At 47.2% G+C, this 25,972-nt stretch overlaps 1 protein-coding gene across 1 annotated transcript in view; it reads right to left on the bottom strand.

Moving 5' to 3' along the window:
• Positions 1 to 1,102: 1,102 nt before the first annotated feature.
• Positions 1,103 to 25,972, bottom strand: part of PPP1R16B (protein phosphatase 1 regulatory subunit 16B) — a 96,907-nt gene continuing 72,037 nt past the window's right edge. The window contains exons 3-11 of the mRNA XM_084646349.1: positions 20,547 to 20,617; positions 17,977 to 18,122; positions 13,483 to 13,586; positions 9,970 to 10,094; positions 6,568 to 6,693; positions 5,438 to 5,513; positions 4,240 to 4,369; positions 3,209 to 3,377; positions 1,103 to 2,471 (exon numbers count right to left, since the gene is read on the bottom strand). Of these exons, the coding sequence (XP_084502475.1) occupies positions 1,950 to 2,471; positions 3,209 to 3,377; positions 4,240 to 4,369; positions 5,438 to 5,513; positions 6,568 to 6,693; positions 9,970 to 10,094; positions 13,483 to 13,586; positions 17,977 to 18,122; positions 20,547 to 20,617 (1,469 nt within the window). The 3' untranslated portion in view covers positions 1,103 to 1,949. The remainder of the gene's footprint in view (positions 2,472 to 3,208; positions 3,378 to 4,239; positions 4,370 to 5,437; positions 5,514 to 6,567; positions 6,694 to 9,969; positions 10,095 to 13,482; positions 13,587 to 17,976; positions 18,123 to 20,546; positions 20,618 to 25,972) is intronic.

The following is a 25,972-nucleotide window of genomic DNA, read 5'->3' on the forward strand; positions in this document are numbered from 1 at the left end:
TGTTTTCCAAGCCATACACGGTTGAAAGGATAGGTGGGGAGGAGTCAGAGAAGAGAAAAGTACATTTAAAGTCCCTTACCAGAAGGGAATACAGTATTGCTCTCAAATAGCAGCTGAAAAGAGAGGAAGATGCATGGAAGTTCCATGGTCTATGGCAGATGCTTAGCTGGAGCACAGATACAGTGCTGTAAGCAGGATTCTACCCAGTGATGGCTCACGGTGGCAACAGGAACCCAAACAATCCTGCGTTTTTCAAGTTTGGGGCCTACGCTGCACCTATAAGACAAACATTCACAGATGCAGACTGTGTGCAATGGCCCCTTTGTGCAGACAAATATATTGTAGATGCAACTTAAAATATTTTGTGAAGATTTTGCCTGTTTATTCTGGACTGTCGTGTCCAATTCCCTAGAGCTGATGCTCTGCTGATAGGTGCTGTCTCCTTGCTCCTACCATTCAGGTGAGGGTTTTGCTCCCTGAAGGGCAATTGCAGAAAGTGGCCTGCCAATCGCACACCCCTTGTTACACCAAGCCACAGATTCCTCAAATGCAGCCTGGCACACAGTTAACACATGCTGCCGGCTTCCTATCCAACAGCACTTCACTAGACCACTCCAAACTTCATTGCTGCATGCTGGCTTTTGCTCAGTGAAGAAGCCACTTTCTCTCTCATACAAGATAGCTATTTCTGAGCCTTTTGCTGGCAGCTACCGTACTGCTGCTGGTGACCCCAGCATAGGGTCTGGAAAAACACTGGAATGCTGGGAAAAAATGTAAAAAAATTTCCATCCTACTGTGATGCTCAACAACCAAAAGCAACGATTTAGCATTGACACATTTAGATGCTCGAGCAGCTTAGCCCCAAGAACACAGGTTCACACACAAGAGTGTTAAAACCTAGTGAGGCTGGAAATATTTCCATGCCATTTTTACTGGAAGCAGGTATTTCTTTCCCCTTCCTTCCTAATTTAAACAGAGCCCTGCGGTTCTGGCAACCCAAATACAATAGCACTCTGCTAGTGCAGCAGAGACAGAAAGCAACAGAGACCATTCTAGTTTTTAAGCTGAGTGAAGCATAGAGAGTAAAAAGCAGCACCAACAGGGAAGGCGAGATTGTTAAAAATGAATGGATTTCACTAATCTAAGGGTCTTAGTAATACAAGTAATTTGTTCTTATCCCATTACTGACCCTGTCAGTCAGCATTTTATTGCCGGAGTTTATTCTACTGGATTTCCATCAGGAGTTCTGCTTCAAACCCAAATGGCGCTGCACAGCCCCTGCTTTCAATTACAGTAGCCCACAAACTGGTTTGCAGCTTTTGACAGTCGGCTGCCACAATGCAGGCATCACACAACTTCCCGAAGTACACGCACTGGGGATGTGCCCAGCTTCACCTTTGTGTAAGCAAACGAAATACACCGAAGTTTCAAAGTCTGCACTTGCAACTCCTGGGCTGTTTGCACAAAGGCAGGGGTCTGACCACACATTCTTGAGGGATACACCTATCACATCCACGAGTGAGAGGCAGGCCCAGTGTGTCGCATTCCAGAAGCTGGGTGGCTCCCAGCAGGAGGCTCAGAAAGGGAGGACTCTAATTCAGATGGTTTTGTCTTTCAAAGACCCTTCATGATTTAGAGTGGAGAGCCCCCCACTGTCCCTTTCATAACACTGCCGTGAGGCAGAGTGGGATAGCTTTTTTTTACTGCACGTGAGGACGTGTACTTCATTTCTCCACTATGGGCCTCACTCTGCCAGCCTTACTCATTTGATTGCAGTGGGGTTACTGGCCGGGTAAGGTACTATTCAAGATGAATGAGGCTGGCACCATCAGGTCCTATGTAACTAAACTGAGTTCTCCCCATGTGGAGATGGAAACAGCCCATCCACAATAATAAAGCTAACCTGGTCACCCACTTTTAGTCTTCTCTGAGGCGAGATATGGATGACACTAGGAAATCCTGCAGCACCCGTGCACTTTCTCCTCCATTTCATCCATGGGAGCTTTGAATTTCAAGAGAGGGGGATCGCCACTGGATGCTGTGTAATAAACCGATGTCCCATTGGAGCTGTAGGGAGAAGTCCTGGAATCAATCAGGTGCTCCTTGGCCTCGCCCCCATTCTCAACTACCCCACTCACGCTGGTGCCAAAGTGGGTGCTGAGGAAGGGGTGGTTAAGCAGCTTAGCTGCAGCCCGCTGCCGCTTCAGTTCAGAAAGTGTTTGATGACTGCGATCCTTGTAGCCACACCAGATTTGCTGAGAGTCGGGGACACCGGGGCTGCTGTAGGGCAGCGCTTGACTTGTATTACAGTCTGGAGCTGTGTGCATTTTCCAGATGTCCCCGTTGGAAACCGAGTACTGGTAACTACTGGCCGGTGTCCTGAGTCCATTCTGGAGGGAGGACTGAGGGTCACTCTGTGTGCTTTTGGTTGCTAACTCAGGAAGGAGCATAGACTTCTCCAGCTCTGAATTCTGTAATGAGAAAACATTAAAGAGAAGCAGCTCCCAGTGTACAAGCCATCCCTTCCACAGCTTTCGAGTCCAGGCTGGTCTCTTTTAATCCATTCCTGCAGCCAAAGAGTAGCAGCAAAGGGGTGAAATTACCTATCCCCCAGCCCTATTATTTCATTAATGTGTGAACTTCAAATCCTAACTGGGACCAGTTAAATATTAACATAGAAGGACAGTTCCACGTTGGCTTTCCTTTTAAAAAACAAGGCAATTAAATGCAAAAAAAACCAAAACCCCACCTTATGTTAGTTCAACATGATGGTAACTGAATTAAATAAAGATAACCAGAGAGTGCAAGATCAAGTTCTTCTAGAAACATTGGCCCATCCACATTGCAGCTACATAATGTCTATTAAATGCACATAAAAATACACACAATTATATGAGAACATGAGTTTTTGTAATTGCCTGTCTTTTTGGGTCAGATTCTGGCCTCATTTATTTTGTTGTGAATCCCACATCATTCCTTTCACTTCTAGAGCAGTACTCCTGATTTACACCAGTGTAGCTGGAACCAGAATCTGGCCTTATATTTAAATGTGTGCCCTTAACATTGTCTTTAAGATAATCTAGGTTCTCACACAACACCCATCACCATAGTGTCCAAGTACTGATAATCAACATGCCCATTCACATCTCTGGTTTCAGCCTCTTTATGAATTTTGATAGGAAAGTAAAACATGAGTTTGGTTCCTTACTGGATCTGTGTTCTCTTGGTCAGATCGAGCCTCCATGATTTCTCCAGCATAGCCTGAGTTTCTCTGTTCTTCCGTTGCTCCCATTTGCTGCCAGACAATGGCCTCCTTTTCATACTCCTTCCTGTAAAGGTTGGTTCGGTCCGAAAGACTTGCCCTCCTCACCACCTTCCTGAAGGAGAGAAGCAGGGAGCAGAGACTTTAGCAAGATGGGGCAGTGAGGGAGCTCCTTCATATCCTCCTTGCACTTTACAGCATCTTCCATCAGTGTCTAGGAGCACATTACAAACATGAATTAAGCCTCAGAGCACCCATGTAAGGTAGAAAAGGTCCCTAACTCTCACGTTACAGGGAGGAAAGGGAAGCATAGAAATGGTAAAGGAATTTTTCAAAGAGGATTTGGGCTCAGAAGATGAGATCTCACATACAGTTCTGCTAGTGGACAGCTTTCCACCCAGCCTCCCCTGGAGCTTTATCCGTTAGTTTTGTTCTAGGAGAGGACCTGTGGACTGGTCCAGTGGAGTTCTGCAGGCCATAGCTTGAGAACTGCTACTCTAAATTCATACAGAAAAAGAATATTCTAGATAGACTGTGTGTTCAGTCAATTTGCAGAAGAGTATCAGGGTTCTGTCCTTATGTTACCTATTGCTATACCTCCACTTTTCCCCACATCTCCAGTCATTAGAGCTATCATGCAAGAAAAGATCTTTTCAAAGCATTAATCAATGATGGAACAAATACCAGGAATTTAGGAGGTGGGAAACTCCCCTATCACCTGCTACGTTTTCCAGCAGTGTCTGATGCACTGCATCATGGAGCCTACTTTTCTAGAAGCAGCACAATCTCCAAAAAAAAGCTCACTGAACAATTGGCCCAGTTTCAGCCTTTTGGAGAGTCCACTGAACTTTAGAGCAGACAGCTTTGTATCTGATTACGCTGCATACTGGGTAGTCTGCTTTCAGGTTTGGGACTGCAAGGGTGCTCTCCAGTCTAGTGTGTGGCATGATCTGCGGGAAGATCAGTTTCGCACTCACCCTCGGCTTCCCGTGCTGGAGGTTCTCCTGCTGAGGGAGGACTTATGCCTCATCTGAGATTTCATGATCACATCATGCTTATGTTTCAGCTCCAACAGTAACACTTTGAACTCCTCTTCTTCACACAAGTCTAAGGCACACACAAACCAAACCAAGCCATGAGCAGGGCTGTACTAATGTAATACACTCAGCTGAATGGAACAGGGGGTATGGGGGCTAGAGGGAGCACGTATGAGAACTACCATAATTAGACTCTCCTGTGCCACCCACAAAGCTGTGCCTTCTTGGTCTTCACAGTTTGGTAGAGATAATGGAATAGAATTGAGAAGGAAAATTTAAGCAGAACAGGAAAGCCAATCCCTAAGGCAATTAGTGGAAGCAGCATTGTCTGGGGCACCTAAAACAGGACTGGAAAAAAGCGCTGGAGAATATTCTGTGGATTTTAGCTCTGCATTGGCCAGAGAGACTGACTCGATCCCTCTCTTCTGTGCAGTGCATCGTACCTCACATCACAAAGGGGAAGAGATGTTTTGACCATTGCTTTATATTTTGATATTCTAGAAATGTAGGATGACTCTTGGAATCAAATGGAGGTCTATGGGGAAGGGAAGAAGCCTTTTGAGAATTTCTGTATTTAACCAATTCCTGTTCCCGTGGACACACAATGACAGGAGGTCAGCAGCTGGGGATAGGACTCTTAGAAATGGAGATTGGAAATCGAGGTATCAGACTTCCCTATCTCCCCCCTTCCCACTCCACACCAAACTGGCTTGGAATCTGGCCACATCAAACCAGGGTAATAAAAACCACATTCTTTGGGCTGCACAGAGTAGATGCAGAAGACCTGAAAAGCAGCAAACCATTCACAGTTCTGCAGCGGACAGGTGGAGGGGGAGCTGGAGATGGGGAGGCTATGTGGGCAGGGGTGTATGGAGGAGAGGCGGATGCTTCAGGAGCAAAGGTAACATTTTCAAAAGCACTGAAGTGACTGAAAGGCACTTACACTCTTAAGTCCCATTGACTTTCAATGGGACGTATGCTTTTAAGTCACTTGAAAAAAAAATCACACTTTTAAAAATTTCAGCCCTGAACTCCAGCAGGCTCAGAGACTCCCTGGTTGCTTTGTGCTGTTTGGAGAAATCCCAGGGATTTAGCCAAGATTAGAAATACCCTTACAAAGGAGAGAATTTGAACTCACCTATTGGCATCTCATCAAAGGCCGTCCTGGCACTCAGGCTGGCCCCATGGGACACCAGCAACTCTGCCATCTGCATCTGCAGCAAGGGAAATAAAGCAATATTCACAGCCCTGGTTTAGGCAATCAGTAACTGCATGTGATCTAAGGGACCAAGCAAGCTATGGAACAGTGGCGTGCGTGATCCACTGACACCAGGATCTCCAGCTGTGCTGGTGGGTGTATGAGTGTTCTCCACGCAAGAGACTAAGCACAGTTCCTACCAGCTCAACCACTGGGAGATTTCCCACCAGCTCTCCCAGGGAAAGCTGCTCACTTAGAATCACCAGGGTCTTAGGGAGACTCTGAGCTTAGATACTTCCCCCACACCCGCCCAATGCATCCAGCCCATGGGCGGGGACCCCACAATTGGGAGTAAATCCACTCCATGTCTACTTGCCAGGATGGCAGTGTGTCCATCGGCAATGGTCTCTGGCACGCATACCCTAAGGAACGGTACTAGCAGATAGGGATCCATCAGATGTGGGAGTTGGAGGGGAAAATACTAGGAACAAATCAATTCCTTGTATGTACATGTACAGGCAAAGAACACACTCCAACCCTCCAACGCTGGCACAGTGAGATTCCCTGCTTATCAGTGGGACCTGCACTCATTTCTACCCTTGGGAGAGCCTGAGGTATCAGACTTTAAAGCCGTAACATGTGGATGTCTAAAAAGCTATTTTAGGTCTTTTTTAGGGCTTTCTGAGCCCTGCGCAGCTGGTAACTAGGACTCCGGCTTTACAGGTGGAGGGATACAAGAAACAGTGCCAAAGACATTTCATAGCATTCGAAAACCATCCTAAACAGTAGTTTTCCAATACATGCCCTATTCAAAATATTGGATGGTGTAAGTGTGTGGAGGGGAGGGGGAGCAAATCTTGGCATTATTAAGGCTTTATTGGCACTTGTTTGGACTTCTTGTGCCCACACCATACACTTGCTCTGCTTGTACCCACAGAGCACCTGGATTTTGCAGACAAAGGGAGCGTGCACTCTGGCCAGAGCACTTGTCCTCTGCTTTGAAATGCTGCCCCAGCCTTCTTCTGAGGTGAGCCAGTCGCACAAAATAGACTTTCAACAAAAATCTTTACCTGTCCCCAGAAGGCAGCAGCATGGAGAGGTTCCCATCCATCCCAGTCCTGGATGTCTAGCTGTGCTCCATGGTCGAGAAGCATCTCAGCTGCATGCAGGTAGCCATTAGCCCCAGCTATGTGCAGCTAAGAGACCAGGAACAGAGAGTATGAATTGCTGTTTAAGGCTCATGAACTTCCTTCTTCACCAAGTAACCCAGGTGATGCCACTGCAGTGTCTGAGTTTAGACCAAGAAAAAACAGCAGTGCTGTTCAGTGCCCATTGAAGTGAATGACAAGACACTGCACCAACTTCCAGGGGAGTCTGTTTGGACCCTGGAGTGTCATCAATGTGTTTAGGGAAATTTCTGCCACTGAAGGTCTTTGGGCTGATCTAAGAAATGTCCTCCAAGGGTTTTTAACATGTAAGTGCTTTTTCACACATGTCAAAACAAAATGACATCACCATCTGTAACTATTTATGGAGAGAGAAATGTAAGGTACTGTGATGCTAGGTGCAATGTGGCAGGTGTCTGTGGTCAGGAGTTAAACACCTCCCCCCCCAACATTTTGCATTTTTATCTCAAAAGGTTCCGCAGTGCTTCACAAACTATAAGCATGCAGCACCCCCACAATGCAGCCTGCTCTGGGATGGAGGATCACAGCTAAAGGGCACTCTGCACATTCCATGACAATGGGGGAAGAGGACATTCTTTTGAGATGCTTGGGAATGGATCTCTAGGACCAAGTTTTCAGCCTGGCCGTAGCCACGCTTCCATTTTTGTGGCCACAGTTTTGCACATGCTGTTACTTGCGCTCACAATTTAAGTGACTTAGACATCTAAATCCCTGACTGCTTGCAATTCAGGGAATCTGCATTTCAGATTTTGGACTCCAACGTCTGATACAAAGAGCACAAACTGCATCTGAATGTCCTTCAGATGCAACCTTAATCACAGGATCTTTCCTACTCCGTGAGGACATTTAGGTCTCTTTTGGGAGTTTTTCTTCATAGTGTCTGCTGCTGTATCCTTGATCAAAACATACCGTCTTCCTGCTCTGTGCTCTGTTTTGCAATTTACTGTATACAAGTCGGCAGCAGTCCTTCCCCCACAGAGATAATTCCATTTCAAGTGGTGTTGTACGGGGAAAGAGAACTTCTACTCCTTTCTGCACATTCCATAATGGAGAAGGAATGTGGATCATGCCACAGAAATGAAATTATACCAGCTGTCTTCTCTATAGACTTCTTTGTGTTCTCTTGTGTGTAATTTAAGGGACACTCTCAAAGCAGGGAGGTCTGACGCTCAATTTGCCCTTTTGATATCCTATCATCCATGTAAGAGTTATTTTTGTACTAAAATTGAATGCTTTTCTAAAAGAAATGCTAGTTGCCTGCACCACCCTACGAAAACGAGCCATTGTTGTCATGCATCCCAGACTAGAAGTTTGGGCTGTCAGGTAACAAAAGGCAGCTGCAATAGTGTTTCAAAGCTGGTGGTCATTAATATTGAGAGCAGGGCCCCATTGTGCTAGGCACTGTTCTAACACACAGGCAGACAGTCCCTGTCTCAGGGAGGTCACAGTCTAAAACAGCAACATACAAAGGTGGGGGTGAAAGGAATACACAATCGGATATACAAAAACATTTGCATGCCCTCACCCTATTATAAAATATATCGAGTGCCAAATCTCATCTTCCCTTCAAACCATCATGAGCTAGCTCATTTCTTATAGGCTTTGCATCAGTGGTCATATCTTCATGAGGCCAAAAAGGGGCTGCATGTGAGTGAGAAATTCTTGACTTTCACAAGGAATAGCCTGAAAGGTAAAAGCAGGCTTGATCCTCAGGGGGCAAGCTGTCAAAATTATAACAGTTCCACTGTGCTGGTATGATAAGACAGAGATTTTAGAATTGCCCAACAAGCCAGAGTTGGGTGATGCTAATGGAATAGTCAAACAGGATGTTCAAAGAATTGAAAATTAGTTAAAAGGAGAAACCTCAGAATGCCGTGAAAACGTAAGCCCCATGAAAGATTACTGCCACCAGAGTCTTATTTAGAGAGCCTGCCCTCCTCAGATTTTGTAACTAATGATACAGGAAAGATTTCTGAATCCCACTGACAATGTTTTAGAGTTGGAGACTTCATTACACTGCCATGGTTTGGCAACTTGTGTAATGACATCAGGTAACCTAGATACCCAGGCCTGCTGACGGAGAGGGCAGGGCAGGCAAAGGGGACAACTGCCCAGGGGCCTGGGCGATTTAAAAGGAACCGGAGGCCCCCAGCCGCTGCCACGATAATGGCAGACAGGATTCCCAGGGCCCTTTCAAATTGCCTGAGTGGGCCGCAGGGCTCCTAGGCGCGTGTGGGGCAGTACCAGTGGCGGCGAAGGCAGCCAGGTGGGCATGTGGAAGCCCTGGCAGTGCCAGAAGAGCACACCCAGTAGCGCAGCCAGCAGCTCGCTGGGCACCAGCCAGCACAGGTGCAGCACTGCCCAAATGTCAGGTGGACGGTGTCCGTGGCTTGTGCATGTGTGCACCAGCCCGCATGCGGTCCAGCTCTGCACTCACGTGGCAAAGCCAGGACAGGCCAGCAGCAGCGTGGGGCCCGGCTCCAGCCCGCCCTGCATAAATCAAACCTCAGCCATCACTTTCTAAGGGGTCCATTGACTGTTCTGTCCTAGGGCCCAGAATTGCTGTCGGTGGGCCAGTAGGTACCAAAGCCTTCTCAGATACCTCTGAACTCAAATGTCAAGTTACCAAAATCACAGCCACACAGGCTACAATACACTACACTTAAAAAACAATATTACTAGGGCACTCTAGTTTTTTTGGAAAGTTTAAGTGAGAGGCCAAACAGACTCCTTTGGGGCAACCAAAAAGATATGGGGTCAGATCCTTCAGTTGCACCTGATCCCACTAAAGTCAATGAGGATTTTTATTCTCACTTCAGTAGAAGTCAGATCAGATGCTAATGGGATTAGGAGTGATAATAGAACAACTGAATTGTTTTACTCAGCCTGCCCAAAGACTTTTCCAAAATTCATGCTTCCATTGAAGTGTACAGGACTTTCATTGTGGGACTTCTTTTGAAGCAGCTGGTACTGGACTGCTATCAGAGACAGAATACCGGACAAGGTAGGCTAGTGATCTGATCTCTTACGGCAATTCCTACAGATCAGTTGGCCATTAACTCCAGTGGGAGTGAGATCAGGCCCTGAATTGCAAAAAGTCTTTACTCATGGACACCGTTTGTTGCTCAAAGGAGCTGACCTAAAATAGAAACCACTAGCCTTCTACCTCCTCACACTGTACTTGTCTTTGGAGATTAACAAAGGACACAGACCACCGACAGCCTCCTAGAATTCACACAGATTGCAGGGACGGATGAGGGTGGATACTGTAGCAATTCTGCTCACCAATGTAGCACCTTGAATATCTGTCCTGTTCAGGTCTTGTCCTGCTGCAATCAGACCTCGGATGTCAGAGATCATGGCCTGCTCCGGGGCAGCCCGCATCTCATTGATTTTTTCCTGTGTGATGCCTGTAGTTAACAGGGAGAAAAGGAAATGGAAATGTTCTTTTCCTCTCCTGACCCAGTAAATAACAGCAATAATTAGGTTCAAATTCCTTGTCTGATCATTTCTGCATGCTGAACATCAGTCAGAACACTTGGCATACTCTATCCGTTCAGTACCTACAAAGCACAGCCAGGTTAATAGTGCTCCTAATGGCGTGAGAATGATATTCCACCAAAATCCTACCCTGGGGACAAGAGCCAGAGTCTTTAATGCCTGTGCAGAGAAAACAGGAGCTCAATTTTAAGCCCCCCGCACAGAAACTCAGCTTCTGTGCTTCAGAAAGATGAAAGGCTATCAAACCCTCGTGGCTCACAGGCAGCTAGCTGCACAGGTTGAGGACTGATGGTGTAACCACTGTTTCTTTAATCATTTGCATGCTAGAAGCAAGTTTGAGCTGAGGCACTTCTCCTTTCAGAGGTAGCCTCATTCCTGACCCACATTTCCAGCAAGCCTAATGGAAGGGACCATCTTGGCCATCTATACAGAAGGTAATTATGTGCTGCATGGTTGACAGGGGGACTCCCCTCTCTGTGCTCAGGAAGCAGGCCCCCATTCTCAGAGGGAACTTAAGGGCTATTTCATCCACCCTGCTATTTGCCATAGGACAATCACTGCTTATGTGTATGTTACACAGGGAAGGGACTTGGCAAGGGAGAAAAATTGCAGCTCTGGAAGGGTAAGAAATCATAGAAATGTAGGACTGGAAGGGGTCTTGATAGGTCGTCTAGTTCAGTCCCCTGCAGTGAGGCAGGACTAAGTATTATCTAGACCATCCCTAACAGGTGTACGTCTAACCCGTTCTTAAAATCCTTCAGTGATGGAGATTCCACAACTTCTCTCGGTTATTCGTTCCAGTGCTTAACTACCTTTACACTTAGGAATTTTTTCCTAATGTCTAAAATTGCAGCAAGAGAGATTTAGTTAAGCTCATTGCTTCTCATCCTGTCCTCAGTGGTTAAGGAGAACAATATATCACTCTCTTTATAACAACCTTTTATTACCTGAAGACTGTTATAATGTTTCCCCTCAGTCTTTTCTCCAGACTAAACAAATCTAATTTTTTCGATCTTTCCTCGTAGGTCACATTTTCTAGACCTTTAATAATTTTTGTTGCTCTCCTCTGGACTTTCTCCAGTTTCTCCACATCTTTCCCAAAGTGTGGTGCCCAGAACAAGGCACAGTACTTCAATTCAGGCCTTATCAGTGCTGAGTAGAGTGGAAGAACTAATTTTCATGTGTTGCTTACAAGTCTCCTGCTAATACATCCTAGAATGATGTTTGCTTTTATTTGCAACAGTATTACATTGTTGACTGATATTTAGTTTGTGATCCCTTTATAATCCCCCCAGATTCTCTTCTTAAGTACTCCTTCCTAGGCAGTCATGTCCCATTTTGTATTTGTGCAAGTGATTATTTCTTCCTAAGAGTAGTACTTTGCATTTGTCCTTAATGAATTTCATCCTCATTATTTCAGACCATTTCTCCAATTTGTCAAGATCATTTTGAATTCTCATCCTGTCCTCCAAAGCTTGCAATCACGGCCAGCTCAGTATCATGCACAAGCTTTATAATTGTACTGTCAATGCCAGACCCAGGACAGATCCCTGAGGGACCCCACTCAATACGTCCTTCCAGCATGACTGTGAACCATTGACAACTACTCTCTTGAGTACTGTTTTCCGACCAGTTGTGCACCCACCTGATAGTAGGTTTGTCTAGGCTATATATCCCTAGTTTGTTTATGAGAAGGTCACGTGAGATAGAAACAGAAACCTCACTAAAGTCGAGCTATATCACATCTGCTGCTTCCCCCCATCCACAAGGCTTGTTACCCTGTCAAAGAAGGATATTAGGTTGGTTTGACATGCTTTGTTCTTGACAAATCCATGTTGACTGTTACTTATTTATTTCATTTATTATCTTCTAGGTGCTTACAAATTAACTGTTTGATTATTTGTTCCATTATCTTTCTGGGTTCTGAAATTCAGCTGGGCAGTCTATAATTCCCTGGGCTATCCTTATTCCCCCTTTTATAGATAGGAAAATGAGGGAATACATAATCCGTACAGCATATACCCTTCTGACAGACAGGTGAGAACCCCAGCCCAGTTCTGCTCCCTTCAAACTCAGCAACCAGACTCCCACTGACTTCAATGGTAGCAACAGAGGGCTCTGTGTTTAAATGAGTAGGGAATACATGAACAGATGATGCTACAATCTGAGAACCAGCTTATGAAAACTGAAGGGGTAATAGCAGTGGCTCGAGCCAGGCATAGTGAGGACAGAATGCAAGTACTGTACTGAGAGATTCTATAGTGATGGGCGCCAAAACAGACCTTAGTAGATAGGCAGATGCCAAGCAAGTGTTCCTCACCCACAGCTTTAGCAACTAGGATAGGCCAATCATGGTTACCTGGTAAGCTATGCTTAAGACACTTAGTCCCTCTTGAATGCACCCCTCCGGTGACAGTGCACCGCACCTCTCGGGATGGAATCATGCAGCTCAGCATTCTTAGACTGCATCACTGGGCTGCAGCCTCCATTTCCCGAAACCATGATCACGAGTCAGGCCCAGCCATATCTGGCACCTGTAAGTCCTTTTCCACCAGGAGTCTGTGACGAGTAGCTGATTAAAGTGACCCACAGACAGCTTCTTCAAAAGAAAGCATTATTTATTCACCCAAAGGTACAGCGCAAAGGGATAAAACAAAACAAAAGGCCTGTGCACCTGGGTCTTGTCTAAACATTGTTCTCTCCTTGCAAGGTGTGAGTAAGTTCCACTCAATCCAGGCCTGACCCTGGCCTGGGAGAGACAGGCAGTCCCTTTAGTCTTCTCTCTGTCAGAGAGCCCTCTAGCCACTGCTGCTTGTTCATCTTCCTTCTTCTCTAGGCTGGGGTCTTTAATGGTTTAGTGCCCCTCTGAGCCTAAGCTCTGGCTGGGGAAAGGTAAACTAGCTAGCCTGTCCAGAGCGAAGAGCTAAACTCAGATCCAGGTTCAGATTTTAAACTCCCCCAAAGCAGCTCTCTCTCTCTCTCTCTCAAAATCTAAGGTTGTCTTTTCAGATGAGTCCCTTCACAGCATGGGTTCTATGATAATGATCCCCATTAAGGGGGGCTGTATGGATCAGAGGATTGGTAGCTGGATAGAGTCCTTTACCGTGGGTTACTATGCAGGACTTTATAGATTAGGCCCATGAAAGTCTGGCTTCCAACACCTGCCAAGAAGAAATGCAGTGCAGTGACTTCTACTTTCCTCAACAGGAGTACCAAGCGCCGAAGAACACAAAAACATGATTCAATACTTTATTAACCCACTTCCAATGTATTTTGAGTATTCCCACTCTTCCTTACCCTGGTATGCCATGCAGGTCTCAATGACATCGAGGGTCTGCTCATCTTCACAGAGATCATATGGCATATTTCCATCTGCATTTACTGCCAGCAAGTCTGCTCCACTACAAAGAGAAAGTCCATCATGAGGAAGTGGCACCAATATATATAGAAGGGAAGGGAAGCTCAGATGCTGCCCTATAACAGACAATATCCAACAGGTCATGGCAGCTGGGATGAGTCCTCTGAAGACCAAGCTGGGGTTTTAATAGTAATGTCTCATATTTGGTGCCCAAATACCTCCAGGATTGGACAGACACAAAGATATACAAGGCGGTGTCCATGGGACCTATGAAGGATTGACATGGGGAGGTACCTGTCCTGGAGTAGATGTATTCATAGCACACTGAGCCTCCTCTACGGGATTTGGGACTAGTGGATCTGGGCTGTGCATGTCCGCAGCAGCCTCTCCTGCGCTTTTAGGAAGGAACAGGCCAACGACCCATCGGTGCCAGAAGCAACATCTCACAATGAGCCACTGGCACCTCATTCTGGAACACCGCACCAAGCCATTAACAAATCCTTAGTCAGTGGACACTTGGCTGGCTGGTCCTCACTGAAAAGTTCTGAGTGCCAAGAGGGTTACTGGGAATGTAGGTGTGGACTAAACTAGTAAATTCCTCTCTGGGCAGATTTTTGTCTCTTGTCCATTACAGGGTTTCTTGCATCTTCCTCTGAATCTTATAGTGGTTGCTGTCGGAGGCTGAATACCCAAGGAAATGGAATACTATTCTGATCTAACAGGGTAATCCCTGTCGGTGTTCAACCTCTATGAAGTCTGGTTGTGTATTTTATATTATAACATAGCTAAGGCTTGATCTGTGATAGTTACAGCCTTTAAAAGAAGGCAGACAGCATCCACCAGCATTTTTATTCTTGTTCATTTTTCTTTCACATCAGCAGAGCAAATTACAATATAATTTACACTTGCAATGTATTAGAGTTAATTTAAGCAACTAACAAAGCATAGGACTTGACATCCTTTGGAAGCTGCTACCTTTGGTGGTCCCTGGGTTCTCTGTTCAGACACCAAAGCCTTGTGATGCAGTGTCGAAGCAAACCCTTTGATCTGAGACACCTGTTGCAGAAGCTTTCTTTGATCACAAAAACCCCACACTATGCCAACTGCAGAAAACCTGTCATCCCTCATCCTTAGAAAGATACAATTGACAACTCATCTTCTGAACATGGACCATGGTGCAGTGTTACTACGGTATTGGTTTGCCAGTGTCTGAGTCAACAGAGGGCACCCTGCACCCCCCGAATGGGATGGACCAGAACAGATGCTCCCACCTCCCCAGTCCGACCATGCTTGCTTGTTATCCCTCATGCTACATCCTTTCACAAGAAAGGATGTTGCAGGTCTCAGCCGGAGTGCAATATGCATTCCTACGTTTCATTTATTTCTGCACTCCATTTTTAACCTCCCTCCCCAAAACTTTCAGGTTCCCACCAATTTTATCCCTGGGCTTGTCCAAACCTTGAGGCTACATATATAGCTGCCCCAAACATTAGAGCTATGCCTGGCTGAATTCCATTTTAATTTTTTAATTATTTCAAAAGATAATGGGTTTTTTAAAGATTTTTTTTCTATTTTTATCAATTTACATTTTCACAGTTGCGGAAAATTGTGGGGGTCAGACAACAATTATTTAATGAAGCAGATGCTAAGATTCATAAAGTGACAGCTTTCTAACTATTAAAACACAAATTGTCAACAGCACATGTCAAAATACACAGAGTAAATATCCTTAAATCAAACTTTAATAACTTCTCAAGCAGCGTTTTCTCACTTTGCCTATCTATAAATTTCAGTTATTACTGATGGGAAACATCTTTTAGTCAGTGTGTGTGTATGGTGAAACTGACATTTACCAATAAAAATCTAATCTTTCCAAGCCTAATTATAGGCTAAGGAAACTGCAGGAAGCTCCCAGCAATGGATGGGTTTGTTCAAGGTCATGAAGCATTGCTTCATTATCTTCCTTACAGACAGAGTCCTCTGCCCAAGAAAGGGGCCAAAATTTGAACCCAAGTCTCCCACCTGGCAGTGCAGTAGTCTAGGACAACGGGGCCCCCTGGCTAAAACCCAGAGCCCGATTCCCGACGTCCCCTGAGGGGCTGAAGCCAGGAGCGCCAAGCCCTGTGTTCCCTGTGGGGCAGAAGCCCTGAGCCCATGGGCGGAGTTGGGGACATGGAGGGCATCGCCCCCCCTCCCCAACTGCAGCGCAAGAGCATGGCAGTCCCGGGGGTAGCTCCACACTTCCCCCCTGCAATCTCCTCTCCCTTCTCCCTGGCCAGGTTGGAGGTGGGAAGCTGGAGCCGGGCAGTGCAGGGCAGCTGCTGTTGTGGCTGGTGCCATGGAGCAGGCAGCAGCAGGGTTCCCTCATCTCCTGCTGGTGCCTGGGTTGAAGCTGCTCCTCAGCTCCCAGCCCCCTTTGCTCCCGCAGCAGCACAGAGGTAGCCAGTAAGAGCCGCCCAGGTGGGGAGTCATGGCTCCGTGACTGGCAGACCCCTGCGAGAACAGGGACCACAGGGGAGCTCTCTCAGCACACAGCCCCTAATAACTCTCTCCCTACACCCTGAGGCTATGCCCTCCCTGCACCCGGAGCTACCCCCTGCCTGCACACAGCCCCAGCTACTCCTCTCCCTGCAGCCTGAGCTACCCCGCCCCCCGTCTGCACACAGCCCCTAGTTACTCCCCTCCCTGCACCCTGAGCTACCCACCCGACTGCACATAGCCCCTAGTTTACCCCCGCCTGCACCTTGAGCTACCCCCTTGCCTGCACACAGCCCCTAGCTACCCGCCTCCCTGTACCGTCAGCTACCCCCCTGCCTGCACACACACCCCTCCCTGCACCCACAGCCACCCTCTGTGTGCACACAGCCCCAGCTACCCCCTCCCTGTACCCTGAGCTACCCCCCAGCCTGCACACAGCCCCTAGCTACCCCCCTCCCTGCACCCTCAGTTACCCCCATGCCTGCAGACACCCTTGTCCCTGCACCCACAGCCACTCCCTGTGTGCACACAGCCCCAGGTACCCCCTCTCTGCACCCTGAGCTACCCCCCTTCCCACACACAGCCCCTAGCTACCCCCTCCCTGCACCCTGAGCTATCCCCATGCCTGCACACAGTCCATAGCTAACCCTTCCCTGCACCCTGAGCTGTTTTCAAACTTTTTGAGCTAAGCCGCCCACCTTTGAGTTATAATTTTTGGTTGTTCCCCCCACACAACCCAGACAGGCTGGGTGGCCTGCTGAGGTGACTCAGGGGGTGGAGGGGTCACTCCCTCCCTGGACCCCACCATGTGGAAGTGGGTCGAGTCTCACTGGCCCTGGGCCCCCCAAAATAGAAGTTAAACTATGCCTATGACCAAGGCCCCTGCCTTAAGGCCATCCCCACCCCTGCTGGGCCCTGGAGTTTTTATAGTATGTCAAGGGGGGCCTCAGAGAGAAAAAGGTTGAGAACCCCTGGTCTCGGGCGTAGAGAAAGGGGAGACAGACACAGCTTGTGAAGGGCGGCATGTTAGCATACAGGGCTTCTTCTCAGCCTGCCCAACCGCCATCCGAGGCGAGAGACAGCTTTCAGTACAGAAAGTGCAAGGTATTCATGCTACAGACAGCACCTGGGGACACAACTGTATGGTTATTGACACCTCCTCGTTAGCCTCCCTTCAGATAAGTACAATTTAGCGTGATTACCCCTAGGCTGTACTACGCTCCACACTAACCCTGGGCCTCCTGCTCACCCAAGTGCAGAGAGCACGAGGGGCTTAAACATTAGGGCCCTCACCCAAGTGCTTGAGGCAGGGGTGGGTGGGAGGCCCAGTGTTAGTACCCTGTGTGATGCAGCTTGGCTCTCTATAGCATTTGTGCTACGTGAACACCTTGTACTTCCTCTGTCAGTGTTTCTAGCCTTGGCTGAAGGACTGGCATGGTGCGTAGGGCATTGTGGGGACCCTATGCACAGAGATGAGTTTTACCCTTTGTCATTTGTTTTTTCTGGCTATTCCTCTTACTGCTCCTTTGCTCCTGGTCCACCTACTGTGAGCAGAAGCCTGGAAGCATAGAGGAAAGGTGAACTGCACACATCCAGCCAACAGACAACAAGCCACATGTGACAGATTGAAATCCAAATCCAGAGGCTTTGGCCAGACAGGCGCCTGCCCCCTTCAAAGCAAACTGATCCAGGTCACCCTCTGTTTTACTGTTTTCTCCTTGTTTTTTCCTGTTCTTTCCCTACTCTTCCAACCCAAGCATCATTTCCTATCAACGTGCAGCCTTGACCTGGCCAACAAGCACCTTCAGCCTGATCCTTCAAGGTACCAAGTGATTTCAATTCCTACCAACAGCAGTGGAAATTGTGAGCACTCAGTAGCTCAGAGAGAAGCAATCAGCACCTCATGGATTCAGACCCACCGAGAGATACACAAAAAGGAAGCAGGGGCCACCTACTGCTGAATTAGGATCTTCACCAGGTTGATGTGACCACAGGTAGCTGCTGCATGCAGCGGAGTCCACAGCTCATTGTCCTTTGCATTGACATTAGCCCCGTGGTTGAGGAGAAGCTTGACTATCTCTTCGAAGTTGTCTATGCAGCACTGGTGAGGGACAGAAGCAGAGGAGATCATTTTTACTTGTAAGTGATCACAATACCACAAGCTGCATCCTCCATAAGAAACAATTGCTAATGGCACAGTAACTACACATGGCACAATATTTCAATTAGGATTCAAATAATGCCAGTAATGCCATGGTTCTTGCCTTAACCCCAAACTGTGCCCTGACAGTGACTGTCAAGTATCAGAGAGGTAGCCATGTTAGTCTAGATCTGTAAAAGCGGCAAAGAGTCCTGTGGCACCTTATAGACTAACAGACGTATTGGAGCATAAGCGTTCGTGGGTGAATACCCACTTCGTGCTCCAATACGTCTGTTAGTCCATAAGGTGCCACAGGACTCTTTGCCGCTCTAACAATGACTGATCCTTTCATGGGCTTGGTGGAGTTTTCCTGGCATGACTTCAGTTGCTGGCAGTGAAAGTACTGAAACCACCAGTGTCACAAGCAGAAAACATTCCCCTTTGTCTGAAGAACAATGACCCGGTGGAGAGACAGCTTTTCTTAAAGCAAACATCCCTCCAGCACCAAAGTCATTAGTAGACAAACCCCCGTTCCAGCCATAGAGTCAATGAGAGCATTTACAACATGGACTGGGAAAGGCTGAGCTCAGCTGCCCTACTGCTGTTCACTGTCCCCCCTCTCAGCAGCAAGCAGGAGGCTGCCTGCTGACACATCTAGTCACTGCAAATCCTGTGAGCCTAGGAGCAGTTTGATTCTTCTTTTGTTTCTGCGCTAGAGACCAGGACTTACTAGCTGGGGAGGGAATTAAAATCAGTTTGATTTAACAAATTGCAGTTTAGTTCAGCCTAGTCCCCTGTGTGGATGCTTGGAAAATTACTCTAATTGCCTGAGACCCAGTCGTGCCAGCTGGCAGAGGGCACAGGGGTGCTGCATAAGGGCTGTAGGGATACCCCAGGTCTGGGGTCTATATACTGGTATGCCAAAGACTGTCGTGTAAGGTCTCTAATGAAAGCCTGTGTCATGCTGGTCAACACAATCATTGTGAGCGGTATGTATAGAAAACATGGGAGTTTACATATGTATTCTAAAAATTGTGTTCCCTAGGTGTGAGAGATAGGCAGTCACTAAAAGGTGATCCACAGACTTCTGTTGGGCCAGGGGGAAGAGACGCTTCTCCCTCTGGCTGGTCATGTGCAAACTGAGTATTGTCTGGTTCACAATATACACCCATTGACAGTCTGAGCAGAATGCTAATCAATAGGTTGTGGGGGTTACAGAAAAAAACAAAAGCAGCAGGGGTTATCATGTTTAAGATTAAAGACAACAAACTTTTGGAAGTATATCTGGGGCATAGATGAACTCCCAGTTTTCCCTCACTGGGGAAGGCAAAACTGCCGGTGGGCTTGACCTCGTGAAAAAAAGGGTCACAGCCATCCGGTTGAAAAACACGGTGAGAAGGACTTTGGGGTAAGTGGTACCTTATTAGACAAAAGGGCATCTTGTTAGTTGACTTCAGACTCGAGAACGTGTGGTAGGATTTTGTTTAACATGTAACTCTGTGTTTGAATGTAGCCCTGTGTTCCCAATATTTCTGTTTGCCACTGCACGAATCTTAACTTTTTGTTCCATAAACTTTTATTTGTTTTCTCTATAAAAAAAGTGCTGTGTGCTAAGCAGATCGGTGACTACGGTGAACTCATAAGCTGTGCTGTACAGTTCCTTTTAGGGACAGCGAGCCTGGTGATTCTGTGATTGTCTGGTGGATAAGTGTCTGGACATGCCAGGGGATGCTCCAGGGCATCTGTTGCTTACCTGCAGAGGGACAGCAGAGCCCATGTGGGCTGAGAGGGGAGTGCTTGTGCTGCTTGGGGCCGAGGCTGTCAGGGAGCTGACCCAGGCAAGTATAGACAAGGACAAGGTACCTCACAATGCTGGGTACCTTTGAGGAGCATCACAGTGCCTTCAATCAATGTATGAGTCTCCACACAAGAAGGCTGCAGCAATTTACCTAAACAGCTAGTGCACTGATTGAACCAAACCCATTTCAAAACCAGGGAGTAGCTCAGCCTTGTGGGAGAGTCAAGTCAGCTTGCCTTTAAGAGCTGACAGCCTAGCCTCACGGGGAGCTGCAGAGGTGCTGCTTTTTGTATCTGGGCCTCAAGTCCCAAGTTTTGTGTGAGTTCCTCCCTAATGGAAGTTTGGGGCATAGGGAGAGGGGCTCTGAGCTCAGCTTAGCCCCAGAGGACAGGATGCTGCAACATGTGAAGACTTCAGGTGTTTTATGGGAAAACAAGCTAAATACATGTGGGAAGGGAACCCTCCCTTGTCTCTGTGAGGTGCACTCACAGATGGCCTTGCACAGAAACACTGGTACGCCCGCACCATGGAAGATGAACACATGGTAACAAGCAGCCTAGGATGGGGAGGGTAGCTCAAGGCCTCACCTGATGCAGGGCAGTGAGTCCATCTTCATTGCACAGGTCCGGGCTGATATTGTTCTTCAGCAAGTAACACACTGCAAGCGAGAACAACAGGAAGAAAGGAACTTCAGTTTACCAATCCTGGATACATAGTTCACCCTCAGCTCTAACCGACTCCTGGCCACAAAGAAACATGATTGTAGATTGAGACAAAGCCATGGCCACCTACCCATTCCAGGTTGTCACTATGCTGTGCTCTGGCAACTGGGAACATCATGGCAACAGTGGGGCTAGAACTCTGGTCCACGGGCTGCAAAAGCACATGCCCCTGGCACTTGAGCTAAAGGAGAGTTAATACAGCACATATAACATTGTGCTGCCTGATTCTAGCCAGTAGAGGGCACTCGTACACAGACAGTTTTTCACTAACTTTACTCTAAATGGAAGTTTTACGAACACCAACCATATGAACCACCATTATATGGATAATTTTTCCAGACAAAAATGAAATAAAATAATCACATAACAAAACTGATGTCAATGTCAACCCTTCACATGTTGATGCCTTCATTGCCTTGGAAATCTCTTTGCAGCAGTTTTAAGGACAAGACCGTGATGCAGAGCACCAAACTGCGACTTATGCCCCAGACCCACTGTAATTTTCTGATGTTCAGTTTTATGAATTCCTTGATCCAAACTGGTTCATAAAATAGGAGGTCTCCTGTACCTGGGATTGTAAACTGCACAGGTCTGCTTCAGAACAGTTTGGAACTCGCATTCTATTTCACTGCACCATACCTGAGTGCAGGTTTCACTGTGCACTAGGGCCGATTTTTTCCAAAAGATCATTTTTGCTCCCATCTTGATGCAAAAGAGCCTAACTTCCAGACAGTGTGAGCACCCACGCTCTGAAATTCAGGCCTCTGTCAGGAGTCACGGATTTGGGATACAAGAGCTGAGGCACCCAAAATCAATCATCGCTTTGGGAAGTCCTGGCAGGTCTGCAAGATGGAGGTATAGCTTTTGGTACTTCACACAGGTTTGTGTATGCCTGAAAGACATCACAGGATTTTAAGAGGACTACTGATGAGTTTGTTAAAATCCCACCTCTTTCTACAGGTATTGTCAGTTTTTTAAGCAAGGTTCCTTTTGCTAAAGGAAAGCTTCCAAAAATATTTGTAAACCATCTAACCAGGGCAAATTTGCAAAAGGAGAAAAATTTAGGAACTGACCTCACACATGGTAACTGCAGTGGCCACAAAATAAGTACAGAAGGGTCTCATCAAGTATCAGCTGATGGCCAGTATGGGGAACATTTCAAGTCATTTACACTGAAGTTGTGATGTCCTACGCTTGTTTGCTGTGGTTTAGGTTTTTAGCTTCTGTAGCCTTATGCTCTTCCCAGCCACATGTCACTGAGCTAGCAGGTTCATAACAACTTCCTCCCTAGGGGCAGAGTCGCACCAGCTACTTGTATCCCATCATGTTCCTCGGCAGAGGACATGATCATTAAGGGAAACCAGAGCTGTAAAATACAGAACACTCATGAGGCTAATAGGCCAATAACAATCTTTGACCCTGCAGAGAGGAGAGATTGCAACACTGGCTATTCCCAGAGCAACAGTACAAGCAGGAAGGTGCCCAGTTTGGACTAGTCACTTTCCTCCCTGCAACCCCTTTATCAAAAAGGGAGAGATTAGGGAAATAACCCTGCAATGTACACACATGAGCAACAGGACCTCTGTGCTCTGCTCAGAGAACAGCAATGCTTAACACTTCTGTTCAGAGCACTATGCAGACATTGTTTAGGGCTATGCCTACACTATGCACCTTTTAGCGACACATCTGTGCTGATACAGCTGTGCCACTAAAAGGGGCAGTGTAGCCATTCTTTGTCAGCAGGAGAGAGCTCTCCTGATGACAAAACACATCCACCCCCAATGAACGGCAGTAGCTTTGTTGACAGGAGAGCTCTCCCACTGACAAAGCGCTGTTCACACTGGCGAGTGATTTTTTCACACCCCTGAACGACAAACGTTTTACCGACAAAAGTCCAGTGTAGACAACAGCTAGTTCTCATAACTGAGCAGAGAGGCAGGGAATGCCAGGAGGTTCTTATCTTCATTTTAGAAAATACGCATGAAAGGTTCAGACCCCTACTAAAGCCCTCCAGCCTGAGAAGAGGATCACAACATAGTCAAAGTTTGTAGTATAGACAGGACCGTAGGCATGTTCTCTGACCTGCTACAACCTCGGCCATGGCCAAAGCCTTAGTCCAGTTATGTGACCCAGTTAGGTTTTCTCTACACTACAAATCTGAACCAAGGGATAATCAGGAACCTCAACCTGGCTGCTTTTGCGGTCTAGTATTTTTGCAGGGCCTTTCATCTCTCCAGGTCAGTTTCCCCATCTGTAAAATGGGGACAACAGTACCCACATCTCTCCAACTTCAGCCCTTTCTGTCCTCAGGAGTTTTGTAGTCAGGCACTTCAGTGCTTTGCCCAGAGACACAGAAGAAGATGGCATCAGGAGACTAGAACGCCAGAGTTCATTCTCATTCCTGTGGATTAGGCACTAGGCCACCCTCTCTTCCAACACAAATTATCATGATGTAACTGATCCAGTGTGACAACCTGGTGTTGAGATATGGCCTAAAGCTTTGCAGATTCCTCTTTATATTGAAACTCAATGTGATATTTTCTTAGAGTGCCAGTTTGCTACTGACACAGTCTGCCCTCGAGTCACACAAGCAGGTCTCACTGGGATGAAGGGAGATATAATCAGGTATTCAAGCCAGACTCCTGGGTTCTGTTCTATTCCCGATTTTGCCACTCACTGATATTGGCTAAATCTCTTAACTCTTCTGAGCCTCAGTTTCCCCATCAGAGATGGGAACAATGTTCCTTTTGGACCTCACAGAGGTGTTGGAGGATTCACTAATATCTGCAAAGCGCTTGGAGGTCCTGATGCTGTTGAGAGCTTGATGTTGGGAGCTGCACAGAGAAAGTTGTGTGCAGCACACACGTTTTCTTGGCCCTATACAAACCAGGAACCATGTTATATACTCTCGAGCACCACCAACTAGCACCTTATCTATTAACTATTGAGAGAGAGAAACAGAGCACTCCTGTCATATATTTATTCCTGGGAATTAAACACACACCACACAACACCAGGTTTAATGGCCAATCTAGGCAGCTCACACTTTATGCTCAGCACACGGACACCCCACAGTACTCACACACTTCCCAGTTCTGAAACCGTCTGCACCCCTGCCAATACATCTGATTTAATGACTATGCTTCTCCTATTACTGGCTAACCCCATCTTCCTGCTCTGCTAATAGGATTTGACTAATAGACCTGTCACTCACCGGTGGATCTGTTTTTTTGTTATTTACTTTGGATGCGATGCCATTAGGAGGCTTAATTCAATCTGGCTCATTTCAGAGCCATTGTGTACTAATGTCATGTGGCTCTATAATCATGTTTTCTCTGCTTACAATGATTTGGGCAAGTAAATGCTGGCAGATTAACCTTACAAGTGCTGTCCGTCCATGTGGGAGGAGCTGGGGCACTGATCTCAGCTCCGTCAGCATCAGTGGAACTCCAGGGTATATGCTGAAGAGTCCATATAGTCTCTGCTTGTGTGGGCAAAGTTCATAAGGCACTGAAAGGGTTAAGGATGGTTAGCAAAGAACTGACACGAAGCTCATGTATAGCCACGTGAGTTGACCCTTACTACAAGACGTATTATATTCTCCCCTTCCGCAGACTCAGCAAGGTATTATTCATGCTCATGAATGCAAAGAGAGAGACTGCACTGGCTTGTGCATCACATTCCCTCCAGGCCCAGCCCAGCCACTGCACCTTAGTCCTGACAGGAAATGCCTTGCGATGAACTTACTCATAGGCCGGGTGCACCAAAACCAGGGCAGACCTGACATCCAAGGACTCCTGACTTGGCCCCCCAGCTCTGCCACAGACATCGTGTGCCCTCTGTATGGCTCAGCCTCCCACCCCACCCCCCAGTCTGTAAAATGGGGACAGCGGTATTGACTTTCCTCACAGAAGGGGTAAAAGAGGTAGCTAATGCTGCACAGTGCTTTGAAGATAGTGTGCTATGCAAATTCTGAGAGCTAAAGTATGTGGTGACTGCCTAGAGCTTCATTTAATGTGTCAGGCAATGGGGCTGTTGTCATAACAGCACTGGGGCCATTCCATTCACTCAGCAACAGGGCCACTCTTCACCAGCATCCCTCAACCAGAAAGTTTCCGCACCTGGGGAAATACCCTTGGAAATACCCTTCCCTGCTATTTCAGTCCAGGGTTACTTTGGGCAGGGACAGCGGAAGTCTGGTCATGTGGTGGAGACCCTGGGCCTCGGTTCAATTCCCAGCTCAGCCCCGGACTAGATTTTCAGAAGTGCTCAGCGCCCGGAAGCTGCTACTGAACAATCTGAGCTTTTAAAGGCAGGCCTCTGTAGGGCCCGATTTTCCAAGGTGCTGGGCACCTGTCAGACTCAGTGGCTTTAACTAAAGTTATGTTACTCAGTCCCTTTGGTAAAATGAAACCAGCCCTTAATCTGCCATAGACTTTGCTGTGTGACATTGGCAAAGTCGCTTCCCCTCACTCTGCCTCAGTTTCCCATCTGCAAAATAGGAGTATAAAGCACTGAGATTCTTGGCACATATACTAACTTTCAGCCAAGTGTCATGATTTTGCCCCTTAGCTGGATGGGGGATAAGCGAGTCCTCCTGTGCAACATCCCCCTGACTCTGTTAGAGGATATTGAGGCTGGGAGCATCTTCAGGGCTCTATCCAGGACTTGGAGAACCTTCTGGGGACAAGACAGCCCAGAAAGAAGGAAGCAGGGAGTTAGGTAATGGTGAGCCCTGGCCTCCACCTCTGGAGTCTAGGTGCAAAAATTTACTTAGAGCATGATGAAAATGAGTTTGGTGATCTCTGCTTTGTTCTCAGGGATTGTCTGACTGGATTTCCAACCCCCCACTCCATATCTAGGAGCTTTTCCATAGCTCTGTCAAGGTATTTGTATGTCCCCCTCACCTTAGTATCTGGGCACTTCACAAATAATCAATATAGCTTCTCACTTTTGTGCGGTGTGGAAATAGCTCCATCCTACAGATGGGAAACTGAGGCACCACGAGAGAAGTGACTCGCCTAGTGTCCCACAGCAAGTCTATGGCGGAGTTTGGAACAGAACCCTGACTCCCAGGCCCCTGCTCCAGCACAGAGCCATCCCTCCTCTTTGGGCAAAGCAGGGCAAGCCCAGTCCCAGGGGTTCCACCACACTCAGCCACTGATCCCCAGAAGCCTAATTTGGAGGGGTGCCCTTGGGGAGTGAGTTCAGGCTCCATGGCCCTTTCATGGAGTGTGGTGTTCTCTGCCAGGAATGGCAAAGAGGGAACCCACTGTGACACAGACACCTGT

The sequence above is a fragment of the Lepidochelys olivacea genome, assembly GCF_965140295.1.
Source record: "Lepidochelys olivacea isolate rLepOli2 genome assembly, chromosome: 13".
In the NCBI taxonomy this organism is placed as follows: Eukaryota; Metazoa; Chordata; order Testudines; family Cheloniidae; genus Lepidochelys; species Lepidochelys olivacea.